Source organism: Penicillium cosmopolitanum, assembly GCF_028827165.1.
Source record: "Penicillium cosmopolitanum strain IBT 29677 chromosome Unknown utg000009l:1.0-9042332.0:1.0-9050551.0, whole genome shotgun sequence".
NCBI classification, from domain to species: domain Eukaryota; kingdom Fungi; phylum Ascomycota; class Eurotiomycetes; order Eurotiales; family Aspergillaceae; genus Penicillium; species Penicillium cosmopolitanum.
Genome location: NW_026622679.1, coordinates 4544099 through 4566344, shown reverse-complemented (window position 1 = coordinate 4566344; position 22246 = coordinate 4544099). Strand labels below are relative to the sequence as shown.

Below are 22246 nucleotides of genomic sequence, written 5' to 3'. Positions count from 1 at the left end.
TTAATATAGATCTCTGAGCCCTTGGATCGAATCGAATCGAATCGAACCTCGCGTTGAAGAGAAGAGACAATCAGATTATTCATTCTAATCATTAGCTCTATGTGAAATTAGGCCAGGCCAGGCCAGGCCATCTGCTCTCTATTTATTGAGCCAGTGCCTCAATCTCTTCGATGGCCTTGGGTGCCGAGGTCAAATTGTCATGACCATCCTTGGTGATGTGAATATTGTCCTCGATACGGACACCTCCGACATTCCAGTACCGTTCCAAGACAGCGGCGTCAATGTATTTGCCCGTCTCCGGGTCATTCAACACCGGGTCGATAATGAAGCGGCAGAAATAGATCTAAGAAAGATCAGCATCATTCTCTCGGGGGGTGGGGGTTCAACAAAAAAGCAAGCTTCGAAAAATGTCAACTTACACCAGGCTCAACAGTAATGACCGAACCAGCAGGCAAGATCCCCCTGACACGCAGGTATCGGAACATCTTATCAGCATCAGAATAGTTAGGATAACCACCAGTATCATGAGTATCCATGCCAAGATAATGGCCCAGACCATGCGGGAAAAACGCCACACTAATCCGTTTCTCAAACAATTCCTCCTCACCACCCTTCAGAATTCCCAACTCCAGCAAACCCTTGATAGCAACACGGTGCGCATGAGCATGAACATCATCCCACCTCACCCCCTCCTTCAACATCCCAATACACTCACTCTGCATGCGCAAAACGATCTCATAAATCTGGCGCGTCTCAGTAGGGAACGTCCCATTCAACGGAACAACACGAGTAATATCCGCACAATAGCTTCGATATTCACCACCAGCATCGATAAGCAAATTACCCTTCCGCTGCTTAGTCTCCTGATCAACGAGATACTCATCATTCTTAACATAATGCAGCGTCGCACCGTTCGCACCACCGGCGAAAATGGGGTGATAGGATTGTTCCCGGCATCCGTTCGCGATACACCCGCTCAACCACGCAGCCTCCAATTCGCGCTCATTAGTCGCGGCCCGGGCTGCCTTGGCGATGGCGATATGGCCCTTGGTCGAAATGTCGTTCGCTTTGCGGAGTAGGGCTACCTCGTACGCGTCCTTGACGACGCGCGCATCCTCGATGACCTTCTTCAGGTCTGTTAGGTTGGCCTGGGCGAATCCGTCGAACTTGATGTCCGAAGAGACTTGTTCGCCGATAGCGAAGGCAGCAGTCTTTCCGGCCTGGGCGCTGGCAATCTTGGCCAGGGTGCCGTTGACGTCGGTGGTATATTGGACGTGGTCGACGTCGTAGAGTTTGGCGGCTTCTTCAAGGGAGAGAGGGAGACCGGACCAGATGACGGAGTCGGGGTCGATGGGCGGGATAAACAAGGTTAGTTCGTCGGCCTTGATGTCGTAGACCATAGATGCGTCTGGTTCAGGACACCCGGTCAGGTAGAAGAATGGACGACGTTGTCTGTATGGTTATGATTAGCTTCAGCAGCTAATATCCAAGCTTGTACTTATACTCCGTAGGTGTACTCCGAGTGTTTGGGTGTAGTGTAGTGTCAATATTTACCTAAAGGGCTGAGCCTCGTCATTATCTTCAATCAGACGAGTTTTTTGCGCCTCGAGGTAGATGGCGCCGGCATCTTGGGTCTTGAGGGCTTGAGCAACCCGGCGGGCGTGAGCTTTGCCGGGGTACTTTGCAGCGAGAATAGCATCGACGGTCGCCATGATGAGCAAGATTGAATTGATATTAGAACCAGAACCAGGAACTAGAACCAGGAAAGGGAAAAACTTGACAGCTGGAGAGGCGGGGCAGCGTAGTAATGATGGATGGATCGATGGATCCTCGGTTGCATCGCTGCGGGGCCCCCCAATGAAACTGCCGGTGATAAGCGGTCTGAGCTTTGATGCATTGGCATTGGAATTGTATAAATCATAACACATCGAAATTCAACTAGTAACATGGGATATCATTGCAAACACATAACGCCCCCAGCAGAAAAAACTTATGCCTCTCCTTTCCTCTCCTTTAAATCTCCGAACCTGACACATCCTCAAATTCCATTTCCCATTGATCGATCTCTGCAAACTTCAACGTTGCGGCGCGCAACTCGGCACTTGTAAAGCGACGGGGTGTTTTATTTCCTGCTCCCGTATTTGACTCGGCATCCGAGTCAGGCGCAGAAGACAATGGGGACCCTGATCGCGATAATTGAAATTCATTCTCCTTATCGACTCCCCCTTCTCTCCTGGAGCGCGAGTAAGTCGTCGTAGGTTCTTGATCTGCCGCCGCCGCCGCCTTTTTGCCTCGAGGCTTTCTTTGCTTCGGATTATTGAGCTTGGACTTATCGCGAGAATTCCGCAGAGGCTTGGGTTTGGCTGGAGCTGAAGCTCCTCGCGATTGGGACCGAGATCTCCTTGAGGAGGACGGACGACTGAGCTCGTCGTCGTCACCCGATGCGGCATCGTGGGTACTATTGTTGTCGCTATCGTCACTAGACTCGTCATGTTGTTCGCCAGCATCTCGCTGTCTGAGACGACGTAACCTTCGTCGGGGCAGTAGTTTATTTTGCAGCGCGGCTGTGGACATATGCGCGGAGTCTTTGGGTCGTCGTTTACCCGAGACCAGAGGAACGACCAATGGTGAACGCGGGGCCGTAGTAGCAGTGCTTGCAGGACTACTGGCAGGCGGTAGGAAAGTCTGACTTAATATATCAGAGAACCGTGGAGGTTGGGGGGTTTCTCCTTCCGGTTGGGACTCTTCTGGGTAGGTATTGCGTGGAATTGGCGTAGCACTCGGTGTATCGTCAATTTGATTGATCTCTTCGTCCTCGATCTGGCTGGCTTTTGGAGCCGATGACTGCGGTACTTGTACGAGTATTTGTACTTCTATTTTCGGGGCGCGTTTGCGCTTGCGCGAGCCAGCGGAGGCAGAGGACGGGAGAGATTGAGACGCCGAAGGCGAAGGGGAAGGCGACTGCGAACCGGATGGTGCTTCCCCTTGCTCATCCGGTTTCATCAGTAATGATTTACGACGAGGGCGATTCAAAGGCGTCGATTCATCCTGTGGACTCAATCCACCCAAAAAGTCATCATCGTCCAATTCCGAAGACCCATCTTCCGCCTGCACCATCTGCAAAATACTCTGTTGGCGCGGTCGTCGACGGAAATTGCTCAGCATTGACGTGTCGAAGCTAGGTGTACCGGGGATTCTGGAATTCGCATTCGCATTCGTCTCCCCTTTGCGCCCGGCCACGGACATGGTTGAGGAGTAACCGCGCGATCGGGTGGGAGGTCGACTCGCTGTTCCCGGTCGACTGCCTGTTCCTGGCCGGTCGCCGGTGGGAGATGACCCGATCGCTTGGTCATGATTCTTTGCTAGAGGTGTTTGTCGTGGGTCGACTGAAGGCGCGCGCTGCTCGGTGGGGGGGGATTTTGCGGTTGTTTCATTTTGGTCGGGGTTGGGCGCATTTGCCTTGGTGGCTTTGGGTTTGGTTAAGCGGTTTCTTTTGGGGGCTGGGCGTGGCATGATGATGTGTTTTGCACTGGAATAAGGTCTTGGGATGGAAGCCCTGGTTTATCCAAAATGTCGAGAGGGTCGCGTCGGTCTTTGAGTTTGTGTTGTTTGGGACGCGTCCCACGTGGGATAAGGAAACCTTTTTGCTTATCGGTTGGTGCCTTGATGCCTTGTTCCTAAGGTTGCAGTAGCATATAATAACTATACTACACTTATAACTACTACAGTAGTTAGTTAAATAGTGTACTGGAAATAGTCTGCAGGGTATCGAAATAGCGGTGTGGCTAAGGGTGTATGTGATGTAAGACTACTAGTACACTGCGTGCAGAAGTAGACAATCAGGCACCCTCTCCCTCTTCTTCTATCCCTAGATCTCCTCATATATATTACCCCCAGTGGTACACTGAATTACTCCGCTTCCTACTTCTTCTCTTTTGAGGTAATCTTGAAATAATCACAGAATCACAGGTGCCAGACAACCGCTAGATGACCCTGACCCACATGGCTAGGCTGTCGCATAGGTATGGTTGCCTGAAACCTAGAAATCGCTCGGGCTCCAAAAGCAGTGTCCGCTCACCCTAATTTGCTACTCGAACGCTCATGTAAGAAAACGCGATGCAATCCATTATGTCTTGGAAACATATGTTTCTGCAAGGAAAAATGCCTTTAAATAATCCCCTGTCCCGCAAAGAGCTCTACTCCGACAATTCACTCATCCCTCGCCAAACAGTCTCCCATCATCATGGCTTCCAATGAAACATTAGGAGGCTCAATAGCAGATGCTTCATCGCCAGATACTGCTCTGCTGGAGGCTCTCGTACCTGGTTATCGGATTATCTCCCACTTCTTCATGTCATACCTCAAGATTGACATCAACGGCTATCTTCAAATTTTAATCGGGTTTGCCCTACTCGTAGGGTGCATAAAATATCTGCATCCCACCGCCATGGAAAATATCAGTGATCTCATCATCTCAACGGCTGAAATCCGCATGGAGGACGAGGTGTTCAACTACATGATGTACTGGATCTCCCGCCAATCGCATATGAAGCGCACGAGCCGATTTCTCGCTAGCCTCAAGTTCAAGCACGACCCCTGGGCCGATTCAGACGAAAGTGATTTTGAGGACGAAGACAGTGACGATGAATCCTGGGACGGGTCAAAAAGCAGAAACAACACTACCACCACCACCACCACGACGTTTGACGATTACTGGGCCAAAATGATGAATCGAGACAAGTACAAGTCCATCAATTTCACACCATCCGAAGGATCTCACTATTTCCGCTATCGGGGCCATCTCATAAAGCTACGCCGTACAGAGGAACAGAACAGACCTCGCAATTTTGGCAGAAATGAGCGACTGTGGTTATCCTGTTTAGGAAAGAACCCCGAAATACTTAGGCAGCTGTTGCTAGAAGCTCAAAAGGCCTATATTGAGCGTGATGGAAATCGCACTTTGATCTACCGCGCAAAACGGGACTATGATCGGAGTTTTAGCTGGATTCGATGCATGTCGCGATCACCGCGTCCTATGTCCTCTGTCATTCTCAATCAGGCACAGAAGCAAGAATTTGTTGACGATATGCGAGAATATCTTCACCCGAAAACTCGCCGTTGGTACTTTGATCGTGGAATCCCGTACCGTCGTGGGTACCTGCTTCATGGTCCTCCTGGAACGGGGAAGACGAGTCTATGTTTCGCCGCGGCGGGATTGTTGAGGTTAAAGCTGTACTTGCTGAATCTGAAAACTAATGGGCTGGATGAAGAGTCTATGTCCTCACTATTTGCCAGCTTGCCCCGGCGTTGCATCGTGTTGCTGGAAGACATTGACACTGCGGGAATTACTAAAACTCGGGGAAAAACTGTTACCCCTGGGGATAATCCTGCTATTCCTGCTCCTAATACAGAAATTTCGACTGAGGGCGACTTTGACGAGTCTTCAAAAGACACCATCACTTTGTCTGGACTGCTGAATGTGATTGATGGGGTAGCTGCTAGTGAAGGTCGGATTCTCGTCATGACGACCAATCACCCCGATAAATTGGATCCGGCTCTTCTCCGTCCGGGTCGGGTGGACATGTCCATCAGCTTCGGGTACATGTCAGACAATGACATCAAGGAGCTCTTTGCATCGATGTACAGGTTTATCGGAAATGGCCCACGACAAGCCAATGGACCGGTCAAGGAGAAGGTAGAAAATGATGAAGATAGCACAAGAGAACAGGAAAAGCGAGATGTCTCACTCGATGCTCGGATTTCTAATCTCTGTGTCTCATTTGCTCAGGCTATACCAACCGGCGAGCTTACTGCTGCGGAAATTCAAGGCTACCTGCTAAATCATAAGGATAAACCTGAAGCCGCTGTTGCGGGGGTGGCGCAGTGGGTTGAGGAGATGCGGAAGAACAGGGAAACTTGAAATTCAAATCATAGCAAATATCATAAATGCAATTCCAGCGAGAATGTATTCACATTCAGAGACAAAGAAAGTATGTGTAGAGTACTGTTTCAAATTTCCTTTTACCCTGGAATTATGAACTCAATAGTCTTACTAGTAATATAATTCTGAATTTAAATATAAACGAGGATGCATCATCCAATTCAATCCTCCATTCTCCATTTGCCATGTTTTCCTTATTTCCTTGTGGAATTAGTGCACTACCTTTGAGACTCGGACCTTGGCATTCATCACAGCAATATCGAGGACTGTCGCAGCCTATTTGCATTTGGGGAGTTTTTCTAACATCGTCAGTCATATCCAAATACCAACCTTGGAATAAGAGGTAACGTACTGCTCGAGCAATTACTATCCGTAAAGTACCCATTAACATAGCACGTCGTCTTCATATATGTAATTTGATCCCAGGAGCTACTCCCATTAGATTAGCATCCAGATCGAGTCGTCATAACCCAGTTTAAACCCTACCAAACCCCATTATAGCAATCACCATGCTTCCAGCACGCAAATGTGAGTTTTTCTCCCTTAGGAAACCCAAAGATTTCGCCTGCGTCTAAACTCGCATCGTACCGGCAGTTGACATAGTGGTCGACATTAACAATTTTGCAAGTCTGCGCTGATGCGCGCTTTTCAAGGTCCAGCTCTCCATTGACTTCGGCTTCGGGGTCCGCAACGGGGGCAGCGGCGGCTAGGAGGGGGAGGAAGGTAACTGCGAGACCGAGGAACTTCATTTTGTTTTGATGTTAATTCACGCTTGCTATATCATGCTAGTTGTGGCCTTGCAGAACAATGGTGTACTTATATATGGGGATCTTCATATCCTCGTATTGCCCAGCCCGCTTTCCTCGTGTTCTCGCCCAATGCTTCCTGCCGCTATTCATAGGCAAATAGCGCGATTTATCCGAGGTTGCATTCTCGTATACAGCCATTTTTAGTATCATGATTTTCAACATCCGAGGTTTATCATCAAGAACAAAGGGTTGCTTACAGCTGTAGAGCACTTCAAGTTGTTTGTTGATTCCTTGATGGGTCTTTATTTAATCAAGTCTACATATCCCCTCGTCCGTCCCGGGAACTATTTTTAGCGCAGTCTACTCGTATATCATAAAAACGCGTCCTTATTGGCTAAATCCTGAATTTTGTAATTATTCAGAACTATAGGGAAACGTGAGAAGCGAATCGTAGTAAATATCATCAATACAATTCCCGCGCGGATCTATTCACATTCGAAGGGAAAGAAATCATGTGCGGAGTATTGTTTGAAAATCCCTTTTCACCCCGAAAATTCATTAATCTTACTCCTAATACAATTGTGAATTTAAATATAGTACTACGTCCCATAACTGGTGTCCCCCCCTCCACTCTTCGATTGTTTCTTGAACCCAATGCTAAGATCCAGTAGACTAGTATATTAAGAGTAGCTCCGGAATAGCGATTTTCCCTTATTATTTGATATACAATAAGTTGTCATCATTTATTACAAGAACCTCGTCTAACTGGTGTCTGATTATATTGTCTAAAAGGCTGTGCTCTACTGTCTACATAGGAGAATTCCTCCTAGGTTGACCAACTACTACTAAAATTAAGCGGTAGAAATATACCACATAGAAGGCACAACGAGAAGGAGAAAAGTGCATTCTTGGTTAATCCTAATGCCGTGCGTTCATATCATCCTACAAACCCTCGCAGCATTCCTTTCTGACCTGCAACTTAAAACTCCAATTTCTGCTCGGCACCGTCCAAGCTTGTGAGCCACGAAGCACGATGCTTTACAAATAATTCCTGCTCAGGTGTCGACTCTTCAAGGCCATCTAGGTTATCCAGTGTTCCTGCAAGAATAATGATTTTCCCAGGGAAAGACTCGTGCGTTTTGTAGATAGTGCATCCGCATTCACCACAGAAAGTAATTTCGAGTTTCATGCCACTCTCATGGATTTGTGAGTACCGCTTAGCAGAGCCAGCAATAACATGGACCTTATTCTCTGGATAGAGTAAATTGAGTGAGTTAGTCCCGCCACTAATTTTGCGGCATGATAGGCAGAAGCAAGTGGCCTGTGATATAACTATCTTAGTGCGATCGCTATGACTAGGACTCGATGTGCCAGTTTTCTTGCCTTGACTAAAGGGTCCCCCTCATACTCATATCTGAGATGGTGACATAGACAGGATCCTGTGGGCATTTTGCGTATTTGCTTGTGAATATAGAAAGCTTCGTAGGGTTAGGTGTATTTAATCTGAGATAAGTGACCTGGCTAGTTTGAATAAAAAAGCATTAAATACAACGACAAATTTGGGGATCGCCCATTATAACTATCTATCCGCTCCCCGCAATTTGATTGTGGTGATGCAGAAGTGAATTTATTCATGATGTCATTAGGGACTACAATAGCGAATACGCTCCCTTGTGATTTTCTCTTCCCGCCTGCTAATATGCGATTTACGTTTTTCGCATATAGTCATTCGTTGAATTTTTTAGATATTTCTGGTAGCGAGAAGTTCTTGATGTCACCCCCAATACTCACTGGCCGCTAATAATGACAATCCAGCCAAAGTATTAACAGCAGTTCGGTACGTTCTAGGTCTCTAATCATAGACTTCTAGTAGTGATCAAGTCCTCCAATATGCTCTTTTTGACAGTTTTCTTTGATCGGCATGGGTGATGCTAGATTTCGCTGTCTAGACATGGAGCTTGTCCTATAGGAACATAGGAACACCGCCATCTCATCAAAATACAAGTCGGGCTTTTTGTGGAGACGATCGCAAAGGGCTTCTAGTATAACTGATGGGGAATTTCATGGCTGTCTACCTTTTTTGGGCAGATCCTTGACACTATTAGTTCCAAACTTGAACAACTGTATATTTAAGGAGATCCTTAGGATAGTATACTTGCAACAGCTGCCAGTGGCAGCCTCCACCTATGATGCAGATAATCCTCCGCCGATTACCATGTCATGAATAACCTCATGCTTCAAAGTGGCTAGGCTGGGCGTCATCCTTGGTTGACCTCGATGATCTTCGAACCAAAAACAATAAGCCTCAAGGCGGGGCATAGAGATGTCAAGCGTATTAATGATACAGGTAATATACGACACGACACTATTTTGATTACTACCTGAATGACGCGGAACAAACCCACTGATTTGGTACTCCGGAAAAACTGGTTGGACAAACAATCAAAGAGTATAGGTGGTGACAGCAGTTGCGAGACATACTGTATAGCCATCAATCAAATAGCCAATCTAATCTGTGGCTATTTGATGGTTACATAGAGGTGTCCACAAAGTAAGACTTACTCGCGTATGAGTGGCCTGATCCCTTGTAAAATAGTGGCTGGTTGCCCAACCAGCCACGGGTAGATTCTCCGTGTGCTCTTTGCGCTCAGGCGTCAAGAATCCCGCACTAATCCTGCTTGGGATAGTCATCATTGAATCCAACCGACAGGAACCATTTGCCATGCATATAATAGTTATCTCTTGCGCGTCGCCCCGCTGCTTTCCCCGGTTTATGCGGCTGTATAGCTTTTTGTTCGTTCTCAAAGGATTCTGTGTCGCCAATGTGCTAGTCCTACTCATGAAATCGGCGATGGCATGAACAAATATCAGCAGACTATCTGTTGAAGCTAGACCGACTTTTATCGCAGTATCACCTAATATCTCGCTCGGTTCGGTTCGGCCTCGACGGGTACATTCAATTCAAACGTCATGTCACCACCACCCCAGAAGGGGAGAATTATGATCATATCATCGCAGCGAGTGAAGTCGGCTACATATCCTCCCAGAAAAAGCGCTCTAATTCAGATGCGACGGAATACCCTAGAAGGAGGGCAACGATTGCTGTAGGCGCCCATGCTCTCTCTCTGTGTAGTATACAATTTCAGATTCGATCAGCTAAACCACATAGTGCCAAATATGTCGACTACGCAAAACAAGATGTAACGGAGCTCGGCCAAAATGCCAACTCTGCTCAGACCTCGACGCCGAATGCATCTATCGTGAACCAGGAATCAAACTCGACGCAGGAGACAAATTAATACTCGATCATTTAGCCAGAATAGAAGGTCTCCTTCATTCAAGTCTAGCGGGCCACCAAGGCCAACGATCTATTCGATTAGCCTTATCTTCAACATCCCCGGCAACAAGCAACGATACCAATCTCGGCAACGAGGATCCAATGATGCCCAAACTCCCTAATAATAAAATTTCAGCAGCAGGACTCGGCTCTTGGGCGAATCCGCCCCAAAATATCAGTATTTCTACAATGCCAAAGGTACACACCACGCCGGCCCTACATCTTCTACAATGGCCACTTATCCGAGACTTAGTCTCGCGGCCCTACGATCCGCAAAATCTCCTCCAACTCGAAATGGCCCGGGAACCGCTCCGAATGACGCCGAGCTCTACTGGAGTTGGGGCTCTTGATTTAGAAAATTCACCGGCCTACGTGCGAGCCTTTTTCAGCCACGCAAATATCTGGTACGCGTGCGTGAATCCATATACCTGGCCCCGATATTACCGAACCGCGCTCGCAAAGGGATTTCAAGACGGACCCGTCAGCTGTCTGGTACTGCTAGTTTTGGCATTAGGGGCAGCGAGCCGAAATGGGAGTATTGCTTTTATACCGAAAGATACGCAAGCGCCCGGATGTGCATATTTTGCTGCGGCGTGGAATCTCTTACCATCCGTTATGATGCAAAATTCCGCCATTGCGACTCAGTGCATGGTTCTTGCTTCGGCATACTTGTTTTATCTGGTGCGCCCGTTGGAAGCTTGGACTTTGTTGTCGAATGTAAGCATGAAATTGCAGTTGCTGTTTGGAAACCCGAGCCGTGTTCCTGCGCAATGGAAAGAGCTTAGTGTGCGGGTCTATTGGAATGCTTTGCTTTACGAGAGTGATCTCTTAGCGGAGCTAGATCTTCCGCATTCTGGAATTGTTCATTTTGAAGAAATTGTGGATCTACCTGGAGGGTTTGAGGAGGAAGAAGACGACGATGACGAAGAAGATTATGATGAAAACGGGGAATTAACTCATGACGGCGACACCGGAGAGGAGGACCATCACCACATTGCTGAAATACTACCAAATGGACATGGACAACAAGCAGGAAGAGACGAGCTTTGGTACTTCCTATCAGAGATCGCCTTACGAAGACTACTTAACCGAGTCAGCCATCTCATATACCAAAAAGACAGTACCCACACCCTCTCATCACTAGGACCGATAGTGTCAGAACTGGATTTCCAACTATCACAATGGTACGAGAGTCTACCCCAACCAGTCCAGTTCCCCCTCGGACAATTGCCATCCAACAACCCCGTTCAAACGGTCCTTCGACATCGATACAACGCATGCCGCACAATCATATACCGCCCATACATACTAGCCGTTTTCGAAAACGAATCCGTCGGCGCAGACAACGAGGTCCTGGAATGCTGTCGAAGATGTCTAGATTCTACCCTGCGCCAACTAGAACATATCACCAGTCACCGCGAAGGACATCTTCCGTATCTGTGGCAAGGTGCGCTGTCGATGGTATCACAGGCACTACTTATCATGGGCGCTACGATGTCGCCGATCCTTTCGACTTTGCTTCCGCCCCCGTTGAGAGTTGATGCAATTATCTCGGGTGTGGTGGTTGAGGTCGAGAGGTATTCGCACTTGGCGCCGAGCTTGAAATTGTCGGCTGAGATTATTCGGGATGCGGAGCGACGACGACAGATTTGGCTGAGGTCTGCGGAAAAGAGGTTGTTTGAAAGCTGAGTAAATTGGCTTACTTTCTCGACACGATTTATGAGTTCAACTCTCTATAGACCCATATTGTGGATGAGATGAGATGTAAACTTTCGGAGGACTGTTGATGATCCGTATCTCCTCTCGAAAAGTTACACTGGATTATAAGTCTGTCAATGATTGAATTGCAGATTCCAAGAGCTAGGCAAATTTCATCGCAGATCACAAGTTTTGCGTGGGTTCGGTGTCAGAAGTGTGCTGAAAAAGTCGATTTGATTCACAAGTTCATGAGTCCTCAGGTTACGAAGAATGTAAACAGGACCTCTAGGGATTCCAGAGACATGAGAACAAAAAGATCCTGCATTTAACCTTTGCCAAGGGCGACCTCAATATTTGAATCTGTGATTCCTAGCTTGAGTAATCACTTGAGTAGTCACTTGAATAGATGGTCGAGAAGAAGTCGAAAGCTGGGGATCCTATGTGGGCCTTGTCGGGTCTGCGGGAATCTTGCGTAGCTTCAAAGATGCTTGCTGTGCTTCCTCGGTGGGCATGAAGCGGAGTCTGGCCATCTTCATCTTGACCATCGACAGCAGTATTCCTATCCAGTAGCTTCACCACTGCGTCATGATTGTGTTTGGCCGCCCATTTGAGTGGAGTTCGGCCGTTTATATCTTGGAGATTGGCATCTGCTTTTTGCTTAAGCAGTATTGTCAGTCCGTACTCTACGCGGCAACACCAATTTCTAGAAGACCCTGCAGTACATTTCCTCTAATATAGGAAACGAAGGAGAAGATAAAGACACATACTACTATACGTCATACAGAAAAAGAAGGCAAGAAATTCGTGGAAATGAATAAATACAATCCCATTTCATGACAATTATGTTCTTTCTTCAAGTCATATCTCAACGGCGAATCATGGTATCTTAAAAGACATGGCGGGGGGTGAAGGTGAAGGGTGAAGGTGAAGGGGTGAATATGGACGTGAAAAGAATATCGGCAATATAAATCAAAAAAGGAGTCCTTACTCGCAATTATGATGGGCTTGGTGGATGGTAAATGGGGGAGAATGTGGGGAATATTTGCGTGAAATGCCTCGTAATCGGCTAAATCAGCACCCACTCACTACCACGCTTGATGAATTTATCAAGCATAAGTCCCACGTCAGCCAAGGCAAAGCGACAAATGTAGAAGCCGAAGAATTCGGCTGCGTGTCTTGTGCTTAGTTCCAGACCAACATGAGTTGGGGAGGAGTGCTTGAGTCCTGGATCTTCTACTTGTTGAGCGATTTGATCTGTGATGATTGAGTTAGAAAACGATAACTCTTCGCCGGAAAAAAAAGAAAAAAGGTAAAAAACTCTTCAACATACCTATAACTTGAGCAGCATCAAACAGACGCGCCAAAGCACTCATATATTGAGAATTTGGCCCTGAAAATTCAAGTTGGCTCGTATTGCGCTTCACATACGATGACGGAGCCGACGTCATGGGCAGGGAGCTGAGATTGAAGCTATCTTTGGCACTTTCCCTGCCACTAGGCGGGGTAGGCGTAGTGGTACCAGCGCCAATGCCGGAGGTCTTTGCTCGAAGACGTTTCCAGGTGGGTAGATATGATTTGTTTGATGTGCCGGATGTTCTGGAGGGCGCAGGATCGGGGTGTGCGGGATCTTCGGGTGCTGCATTCGGACGGACGATTGGAATTGCTGTATGGACGCCGACTTCGTTGCCTAGCTTTTTGGAAAGAACACCTTGAACTTGGTCGAGAACACCTTCTAAAGCTTGCATCTCTTCCAACACTGCGTCTGCGTCGTAGGTATCGACCTGGGCAAGTTTGAGAAGTGCTGCTGTCAGGAGGTCACAGTTTGCGACTTTATCTTCTAAAGCCTTGAGCTTTACGTTCTTCACGCGCCACACGTCCCGGGGGATGAAAAGCTTTGCGGAAAGGTAGCCGCCGTGCGGGTGGGCGATTGTCTGGTATAGGCACCTCATGAGCCAGAATGGGCGGGAAAGGAAGGATTCAGGGCATGGCTCGAGTTGTTGTGGCGCATTTGCTATCATCGTGTTCGGACAGCCCAGACTGGTAGGTGAGTGGATGTCACAGTCGAAGAGGTTCAACCCGCCGGTAGGCAATCCATTCTGAGTGAAGTATGTGGCGGTTGGTGTGGGTAGAACTGGCATGGTGCCGGGCATAGGAGCTTTCTGAGAATCCAAGGATGGGAAAGAGCCGCTCCATGGGGTGGTAGGAGATCCTGGTACTGTCTCGGGGTTGGGAACAGACACATTACGTGTTCGGAACGCTTTCGAATCGGATGCTACCTTGTGCAGTCCGTCTGGAGCCGAGGGTATTTTTCCGATAGTTCGAGGTAAAGGAGGAAGATGCTCGTCGTCTTCCTGGGTGCGTGTTTTGGCGAGATGGATTTGTTCCGCAATAGAGCCAACGGATGGGTTGCGTTTAGCAGGATGCAAGCTGGACCGCGATGCGGTTCGAGAGTGTTCTGGTGTCGGGTCGTCCTTGGGAAGAGGTGGAGGTGGTCGACTCGCAGAGGGTGTTGTTGATAAAGGATCCAGACCAGAAGCGTCGGAATCCGCACGAGTGCGATTCGTCTCGATCTTCAGCTCTGTTGGTGCCTGTTTGGAGAGTCTTCGCGCGCGCACTCCTGGAATTGGAGGAGGGCCCATAGTTGGAGGTGGAGGAGGGTTGGTCAGTGAGGCTCGGTGTGGTGGTAGACCTGGGAAATCCGACGAGACTGGAATTGGGGGCAACGCAGCGGTTGGTGGGGAGGAAGGCAAGTTACTTCGCGGTCCTCCTGGTCCATCCAGAGGCAAAATGTCTTCGTCTTCGGTGAGAGTGGAAAGTGTTGCGCCGGTGCCTGTGATGTTTGAACCAGCCGAGCTTTCCCAAGTTCTGCCTGACATATTGCTAGAGTCGGATTCTCGGGGCAGTGCGGACTTGGATTGAATGCCAAATTCAAAATCGTCCATGACATAGCCCTTGGTCATTTCTTCAAGCAGGCGTTCTTCTTCCTCTGCCTCTTCATCTAAGTAACCAGAATGACGATCCATGGGTTGCTCATCGAACATATTTTGTTCCTGGGCTCTGCGCATCTCACGACCACGGTTCATTGCAACCTCCGCCTCAAGCTGAGCCTCTCGAACTCGCTGTTTCGCCAGTTCGATATTCCGGTGAGCGTTGGCCACAATATCGTCGCTTTCCTCGTCCTTGTATTCGATCACAGGTTCTAACCCATCATCATATGCCGCTTCGACGGCTGCATCGAGGGCTGCGTCAAACTCGGCTTCGGTATCGGTGCTAAGACGACGGCTTGTACGTCGACGCAAGTATACCGATGATGCTTTCGAGTTCGCAGATGACGGAGATGATGCTCCCGATTCATCGATTGTGTCCAGCCACGAGGAAGGTTCATTTGTTCCCTGCGCAGACGTATCCAAAAATTGACCATTGAGAGATGTGTTTCCGACGCTGGATGGAGTCGATCTGCCAGATTGGCCGGTAAGTCGTAAGGATTGACGACGAGGCGGAATGGCCTCTGCTGGTAAGGATTTCATCTCATCCATAGCCGCTTGGAGAGAAAGGCTGGAATTCGTAGAGGTATGTTGACTGTTGGGGATTGATTCGTCATGCGCGGAGGCATGAAGTAATTCTCCGTATGACTCCTGACTGAGAGGGCGCTCTGGAAGAGCTTTGCCGGCGCTATTGGGAAGGGGGAAGTCCATGCGTTCGAGTTCCGTAATTCTGATCATATAGGTATCGCGCTGTTCTTGGTTAGACTTTCTGCCCATTTGTAGTTCCTGGTAGTCGCCTAAGACTCACGATTTCCTGTAGCTTGAGTTTCTCTTCATCGCCTCCATTACTCCGCATCATCACTAGCTGCAGTAACTGGCAGGCATCCGTGTATGCTTCCATGGCACCTTCAAAATTGGCCGCATTGTCGAGAAGTACAGCCGTATTCGCCTTTTGAAGAGCTTTCGAGAGCATGGCTTTTTGAGTTTGACCATGTTGACGATTCTCTGCATCGGCATCGCCTTCTCCATCTGCCGAAGTGGCGCCTTCACTTGTGCGCGCGGGATTGGAAGGCGCAGAACCCGAGTCTCGAGTATCGTTGGGTGGGGAGTTTTGGAAGAGGTGACTTGAAGCCGTGAAAGATAGATCCAGGTGTGGGTTGTTTGGACCTGGCGCAAACATGTCGGATGCCCTGAATTCAGGGAGACTTAATTCTGGGAGTTCCCCGAGCGCGGCTCCTCCGCGTGGACTATGGCCGGAGATTGACATTTTCGAGCTACCTCGACGGTGGGCGGTAGTATATTCGGATGGACTCTTGCTTGAGGTTGTGGATTGTGACCATCGATTTAAACTGCCCAGACCCTCTTTGATTGGACTGGCGCTGCTGAGTCCAACCGGGGAGACCTCCGGAACATTATTCTCCGTCACCATCCCAAGTCCTGTCGGAGTCACAGCTCTAGATGTCTTCATCATGCGAGTTCGGGAGCCTGGTCGGGATGACCGAGAAGCGGGCCGATTAGGGGGCGGTGCCGACGGGGGTTCTGAAAGGGGCCCGGAGGGACGTCGGTGGAAGGCTCTGGGATCATCGTCCACGGCCGAGCGGTGTAGCATATTTTCGAGGGCGATAGCGGTATAGAATTAGGGATTAAAGATGGGTTAGACGTAGAGACCAGGCATGGAGGAGTGGAGGATCGGCGAGCAGGATTTATAGAGGGTGTAAATGTAAGCGGCGCTACTCGCGCAAGACCGGGCGAGGGCGAGAAATTATAACTGTATAGGAAGATGCGGGTTGAGCGGCGTCAATCATTCTTCATTCGGGAGATGACTAGATATAATGAGGGCGGAGGATTTCGTGGGATCGATCGAGGCCGTCTTGGCGTATCAGTTCATATAGAACGGGGAATTCCGAAGATCTATCGCGAGGCAATCGCGGACTGCAGAAGCATAAGTTCCGAACGTTCGCACACAATTGATCTCTTTGTTTCTGCCAATCAAGTAAGGGTCAGCAGTTGAGCGCATATCCAGGTTGAGAAGGACGACCTACTGGAAGATCAGAGTATGTCCATGAGTCAACAATAGGAAAACAGCGAATGTGGTCGCAATTGTGCGAAGGAGTTCAGGGGCCGCGGTCCCGCGTTTGGGTCAGGGGTGGTCCGTGAGAGGGCGGTGGGCAAGATGAGATACAAAGGAAATGCGGGGGTTTGTTGGTGGTGGGAGAGGGGGATTTGAAGAATAAATCAAGGAATAATGCGGATAATCATTAAATGTATAGAGAGAAGATCAACTTGGAAGGGAGAAGAGTTTGATTATCGTTTGGGCTGGACTGGACTGGGGGGGGCAGAGCAGAAAAGGGACCGGGAAAAAGGGGGGTGATGGGGACGGGGTGTTTGTCCCTAGCGCATCGAGTGTATACATCGTAACCAGGGAGAGAGAGAGATGTGTGATTGTGATCAAGAGCTACGAATGAATTTTCGTTCTTTTCTTGGTCTTTAAGTGCTGCTATTTCCCAAGATAATTTATGTTGGTAAGGGCTATGCCAGACATGAATACCATACTTTCCCTCTTCCATACAAGTATTTGTATTATATCAAAATAATCTCTTAAGATAATATAATAACTTGAATCTGTTATGTATCACTGTAGAACCTTGGGAGATTATCAATCTCTGAATCAGGTATGACGGAGCATTGAAAATTGATTCCTCCAAAGTCTAATCAGACTGTAAATCATCTGCATTCTTGGACTTGACTTAACTGGATTGGACCGTCACTGTGACTGATCGCAAATTGCAACGCAACACGCTTAGTGCCGGCAACTCCGAAGGGGGAAAAAAAAAAAAAACCTACCACGGAGTACACCAACATCGCGCGACTCCACAGATCCATGGAAGCAACCAGATGAATCCAAGCTTCTTTTCCCCCGCGCGCATCTTTTCCTTCTTGTCATTCTCCACTCCTACAGCTGTCACTGTTCGTTCTCGACAATTATTCCGCAGGATGGCAACGACGGTCACTAACCCGCGTGATCCGAACACGCTAAGCAACTACAACAACTGGCGCTCTGCCCATATCACCGCCAACTTTGAGATCCTGTTCGATCAGAAGAAGCTCGTCGGAAATGTCGTGCATAAGTTTCGCTCAACTACCGAGGCCCAGTCCAAGGAGATCATCCTAGACACGAGCCATCTCGACATCGGTGAGGTCAAGGTGGATGGCCAAGCTTCCAAGTGGGAGCTGCTGGCCCCGCTGGAACCCTTTGGTACCCCGCTCAAGATTAGCCTTGAGAAGGGTGTGCAGCTGAATGAAACCATTGAGGTGGATGTACGTTCTCCTGCTCGTGAGGGCATCCCTTGAGAGTGTGAGAGAGAGAGAGAGACAGTGGTGTCGTATCGTATGAGCATCAAACTAATGCCGCCTCCCGGTAGATTGCCGTCAAGACCACTGACAAGTGCACTGCCCTTCAATGGTTGACTCCCGCTCAAACCTCTAACAAGAAGCATCCATATATGTGTAGGTCACTAATCCAAATATTTGGCTTGAACCCCGTCTTAACGTGTGTAATTAGTCTCGCAATGCCAAGCCATCCATGCCCGCTCCATCTTCCCCTGCCAGGATACTCCCGACGTCAAAAGCACCATTGACTTTAACATCACCTCACCCCTGCCAGTCAAGACTAGCGGATTACTGATCAAGGAATCCCACCCGACGACTGAGTCGGAAAGTCAGCTCTACCGGTTTAACCAGTCGGTTCCAATTCCAAGCTATCTCTTTGCCATTGCAAGCGGGTATGATGATCCAGAACCCCTTGGGATATTGACCTCAATAGATATGTCACTAATTCCTATCCTAGAGATGTATCGGAAGCTTCGATTGGTCCTCGCAGTGTCGTGGCTACGAGCCCGGACAAGCTTGACGAGTGCAAGTGGGAGCTAGAAGCTGACACGGAGACTTTCATCAACACAATTGAGGTATGCGTGCCGACTCGTTTTCGGACAAAATTAAAAGTCTCAGGTCTCAGGTCTGACCCGATTTGCAGAAAATTGTCTACCCCTACGCCTGGGGTCAGTACAACGTTTTGATTCTCCCGCCCAGCTTCCCGTACGGTGGAATGGAGAACCCGATTTTCACCTTTGCGACTCCCAGCATTATCTCTAAGGTTTGTACCTATGAAAGATCCCTTTTTGACTGACTGCTCTTCCTCCTCAGAAGCTAATTGATGGACCAGGACCGTGAAAATGTCGATGTCATCGCGCACGAGCTCGCCCACAGCTGGAGTGGTAACCTTGTGACAAACTGTTCCTGGGAGCATTTTTGGCTGAACGAGGGCTGGACTGTGTATCTTGAGAGACGGGTATGTAATAACTGTGCCAACACCGATCCGCCTTCCCCTGCTAACCTAATCTCGTACTAGATTTTGGCCGCCATGTACGTACACCTAAAGCGTCAACTAACAGGGCTTATTAAACTAAAACTAACCTTTACAGTCACGGCGAGGCATACCGCCACTTCTCGTCCATTATCGGCTGGAAGGCCCTTACCGACTCCGTGGATCACTTCGGCCACGACCACGAGTTCACCAAATTGATCACCGACCTGAAGGGCAAGGATCCCGATGACGCTTTCTCTAGCGTTCCCTACGAGAAAGGCTTCAACTTCCTCTTCCACCTGGAAAACCTTGTTGGAAAGGCCAAGTTTGACAAATTCATTCCTCACGTAGGTCTACGCACATCTTATCATTGGCATTGGTTACTTGATACTAACTCTCGCAGTACTTCACTGTCTTCAAGTGCAAATCCCTCGACTCATACGAATTCAAAGCAACAATCCTCGACTTCTTCAGCTCCGACCCCGAAGCCTCCAAGCTTCTAACCGAACTAGACTGGGACAAATGGTTCTACGCCCCCGCCTACCCCCAAAGCCAGAATTCGACACCTCACTCGTCGACGTCGTCTACGATCTCGCCAACAAATGGCAGACTCTATCCGGAGCCGAGTCTTCTTTCAAGCCCGCGGCAAGCGACCTGGATGGTCTAACCGCTAACCAAATCCTGGTCTTCCTCGAGCAAATTCTGCGCTGGGAGCAGCCGCTGCGTCCGGAGCTTTCCAAACTCATGGGCGACGTCTATGGATTGTCTAAGAGTGAGAATATCGAGGTTGCCAACCTTTACTTCCAGGTTGGTATGAAGGCTGGTGATCAGAGTGTTATTGAGCCTACTGCGGAACTTTTGGGCCGTATTGGTAGAATGAAGTTTGTGCGACCTTTGTAAGTTGAAACCCCCTTGGATGTTCAAGTTTAACGCACATCCGAGTCCCATCTTCCAAATGCAGGAAAATTACTAACGAATATTGGCAGGTTCCGCAATCTCCAGAAAGCTAATCGTGCTGTGGCGTTGGAGACCTTTGATAAGTATAAGGACTTCTATCACCCCATCTGCCGGGCTATGGTTGAGAAGGACCTCTTTGGCAAAAAGGAGAATTAGATGTAGAATCAATACAAAGCTTGAATGCCAAGAATGGAAACGACAAGAAATAAACTTGAATGTACCCTAGTAGTTCGTAGATATGCAGCACCAGTATATGCAAAATATACAATAGACAGAGTTGCGTTGAAGTAGATTATTGTACATGATTAACCTCGTGAAGAACGGGCCTGCAAACAAGATCCCCCATACACATAATAAAACAATTATTCAGAAGAGGAAATAATAATCTACGGGGCGGCATATCTTCAGCTCAACCCATCCCAGCCCAATCCAACACCCCCCATTCATTCAGTTACTCGCCTCAGCCATCTTCTTATCAACAGGATTAAACCCAAAGATAGCAGACTCCGCCCCACCACCCTGCGACAAAGCAAAAGCCATATCCGCCTCATCCATCTTTGACAATTCAAAAAGAACCCGACGCATATAAGCCACAACCCAAGCAACCTTAGTCCAATCCACCTCCTGACCATCCGGACCCGTAGCACTAGCCTTCCACAAATTCCTCCAAACAGCAGCGCCCAGCACCGCGTCACCCTTAATCAGACCCTCATCGTAGGCGGCGATGATTCCACGCCATTGAATGAAGAGGTCTTTCAGGTACTTGTTGCGGATACCGCGGCTTCCGAGGTCGTGTAGGACATCCATGCGGTGCTCGGCGTTGTGGGAGAAGTGGTCGATTAAGTGTCGCGAGTATGTCTGGACGCTGTCGCGGTAGGGGAGGGCGCGGAGTCGGACGGTTAGGAGATACATGTGCAGGAAGGTGATTTGGGACCAGGTTGAGAATGTTGGTGTGAGGCCCAGTTCTGTGGATATGGAGTTAGTATCAGTTCACTTTCGCAATTCGAATCCAAGCTGAGAAGCGCCATCCGGTATAGGCGGCGGAGGGGAGGGGGATAGTTCACGAACCCTTATACCACCAACTATCACTAACACCAAGATGTTCACCAGACTCCGTAAGCGGAACCTCAACACCCTTCTGCGACGCTTGCGGAATAGTATAATCTCCCTGCTTCGAGCAAGCCTCGAAAATCTTCTGGGTCATGCCGTACGCCACATAAGTCTCGGCCGCAGCTCCGGGCGAAGCAGCACTTCTAGCCAGTCGCGAGACAGCGGATCCTTGGGAGTATGATCGGGATGGAAGAATCAGGGTATTAAGGGATGTGAAAGAGGTCTTGGAGGTGACATTGGCACTGGATGCTGGCCATGATGTTGAGGAGATTGTTGCCCGTTGGCTGAATGGCCGCTGTGCAGGGGGTTAGCATCGGGGTCCGTGGTGGTAACGAAGTGAGGTCATCGTGGTATCATACCTGGAGGCTCTTAATGTGGGATCCGCGGAGCTCCCGCGCGCATAACGTTGTCAATCTTGAAGTCGGCATTTTGCGATGGCGTTGGTTATTGTATCGTTGCGATTGGCGATCTTTTTTTGGGTTGGTAGCTGTTTACACTGTTTGTCTCCCAGCTCGGTGAAGGCGGTGGGCGATGAGGGATAAGTTATCACCTTAGACTCTGGAGTATCTCACAGAGAAGGAAAAGAAAGAAGAAATGAAGGAGAGAAGAAAAAAAGAGGAGAAGAAAAAAATGAATCAAAAGAAAAGATACAGTCCACGGCTAGGAATCAACTGGAGCTTCACTGTCTTTCCAGAGTGGCCTCGAGACATTCTTATACATGCACATGGTCCAGTTTAGACCTCCTGCATAGATCTGTGCAGACCTATGGGCATGCCCTAACTGCCCATAACCGCCCATAAGTGGAGCTGCTAGTGATATTATTTGATTTGCATAAAATATGAAGATCTAGGCTTTGTTTGGCAGTATGGCTACTTCATTCAGTAATGTATATTGTAGAGACTTCTAATACTAAGGGTTTTAATACTTAATGATTTTATTTATAGTAGAATGAGTGGTATACGGTGTATATAAAAAACAGCCAGTCACTATGAAGATAATCGCTTCACAAGTAGTAGCGTTTAACCCTGCAAAGAGGAAGGAGGGGAAGAAGCAGAAGTCACTATCAAAATCATTAATGGATTCTTGATAATCTTTCTCATCAAATAA

At 48.5% G+C, this 22246-nt stretch overlaps 9 protein-coding genes across 9 annotated transcripts; 3 read left to right on the top strand and 6 right to left on the bottom strand.

The window, feature by feature from the left end:
- Positions 1 to 142: 142 nt before the first annotated feature.
- On the bottom strand, positions 143 to 1712 carry N7509_009804 (aminopeptidase P family protein; the record flags this gene model as incomplete). Its single annotated transcript, XM_056634441.1, has 3 exons — positions 143 to 343; positions 420 to 1452; positions 1555 to 1712. The coding sequence occupies 3 exons, from the start codon at positions 1710 to 1712 to the stop codon at positions 143 to 145; spliced, it is 1392 nt and encodes a 463-aa protein (XP_056485061.1).
- A 301-nt stretch (positions 1713 to 2013) lies between these two features.
- Positions 2014 to 3513, bottom strand: N7509_009803 (uncharacterized protein; the record flags this gene model as incomplete). Its single annotated transcript, XM_056634440.1, has 1 exon — positions 2014 to 3513. The coding sequence occupies one exon, from the start codon at positions 3511 to 3513 to the stop codon at positions 2014 to 2016; it is 1500 nt and encodes a 499-aa protein (XP_056485060.1).
- A 730-nt stretch (positions 3514 to 4243) lies between these two features.
- Positions 4244 to 5920, top strand: N7509_009802 (BCS1 and AAA domain-containing protein; the record flags this gene model as incomplete). The annotated part of the gene is made up of 1 exon (XM_056634439.1): positions 4244 to 5920. One exon carries the CDS (start codon positions 4244 to 4246, stop codon positions 5918 to 5920), a length of 1677 nt encoding a protein of 558 aa, XP_056485059.1.
- Positions 5921 to 6217: 297 nt separating this feature from the next.
- On the bottom strand, positions 6218 to 6690 carry N7509_009801 (putative MBL2-like secreted peptide; the record flags this gene model as incomplete). Its single annotated transcript, XM_056634438.1, has 3 exons — positions 6218 to 6240; positions 6294 to 6370; positions 6428 to 6690. 3 exons carry the CDS (start codon positions 6688 to 6690, stop codon positions 6218 to 6220), a joined length of 363 nt encoding a protein of 120 aa, XP_056485058.1.
- Positions 6691 to 7669: 979 nt separating this feature from the next.
- N7509_009800 (GFA family protein) lies at positions 7670 to 8139 on the bottom strand (the record flags this gene model as incomplete). Its single annotated transcript, XM_056634437.1, has 2 exons — positions 7670 to 8039; positions 8099 to 8139. 2 exons carry the CDS (start codon positions 8137 to 8139, stop codon positions 7670 to 7672), a joined length of 411 nt encoding a protein of 136 aa, XP_056485057.1.
- A 1427-nt stretch (positions 8140 to 9566) lies between these two features.
- N7509_009799 (Zn(II)2Cys6 transcription factor) lies at positions 9567 to 11716 on the top strand (the record flags this gene model as incomplete). The annotated part of the gene is made up of 2 exons (XM_056634436.1): positions 9567 to 9794; positions 9860 to 11716. Coding segments are annotated over 2 exons (2085 nt in total), but the record flags the coding sequence as incomplete, so codon positions are not given.
- A 1075-nt stretch (positions 11717 to 12791) lies between these two features.
- N7509_009798 (uncharacterized protein) lies at positions 12792 to 16318 on the bottom strand (the record flags this gene model as incomplete). Its single annotated transcript, XM_056634435.1, has 3 exons — positions 12792 to 12979; positions 13056 to 15459; positions 15518 to 16318. 3 exons carry the CDS (start codon positions 16316 to 16318, stop codon positions 12792 to 12794), a joined length of 3393 nt encoding a protein of 1130 aa, XP_056485055.1.
- Positions 16319 to 17604: 1286 nt separating this feature from the next.
- Positions 17605 to 20185, top strand: N7509_009797 (bifunctional aminopeptidase/epoxide hydrolase; the record flags this gene model as incomplete). The annotated part of the gene is made up of 10 exons (XM_056634434.1): positions 17605 to 18027; positions 18132 to 18216; positions 18272 to 18491; positions 18557 to 18674; positions 18743 to 18862; positions 18932 to 19057; positions 19118 to 19131; positions 19191 to 19423; positions 19476 to 19968; positions 20059 to 20185. 10 exons carry the CDS (start codon positions 17605 to 17607, stop codon positions 20183 to 20185), a joined length of 1959 nt encoding a protein of 652 aa, XP_056485054.1.
- Positions 20186 to 20476: 291 nt separating this feature from the next.
- Positions 20477 to 21567, bottom strand: N7509_009796 (uncharacterized protein; the record flags this gene model as incomplete). The annotated part of the gene is made up of 3 exons (XM_056634433.1): positions 20477 to 20994; positions 21098 to 21434; positions 21499 to 21567. 3 exons carry the CDS (start codon positions 21565 to 21567, stop codon positions 20477 to 20479), a joined length of 924 nt encoding a protein of 307 aa, XP_056485053.1.
- Between the last annotated feature and the right edge of the window lie 679 nt (positions 21568 to 22246).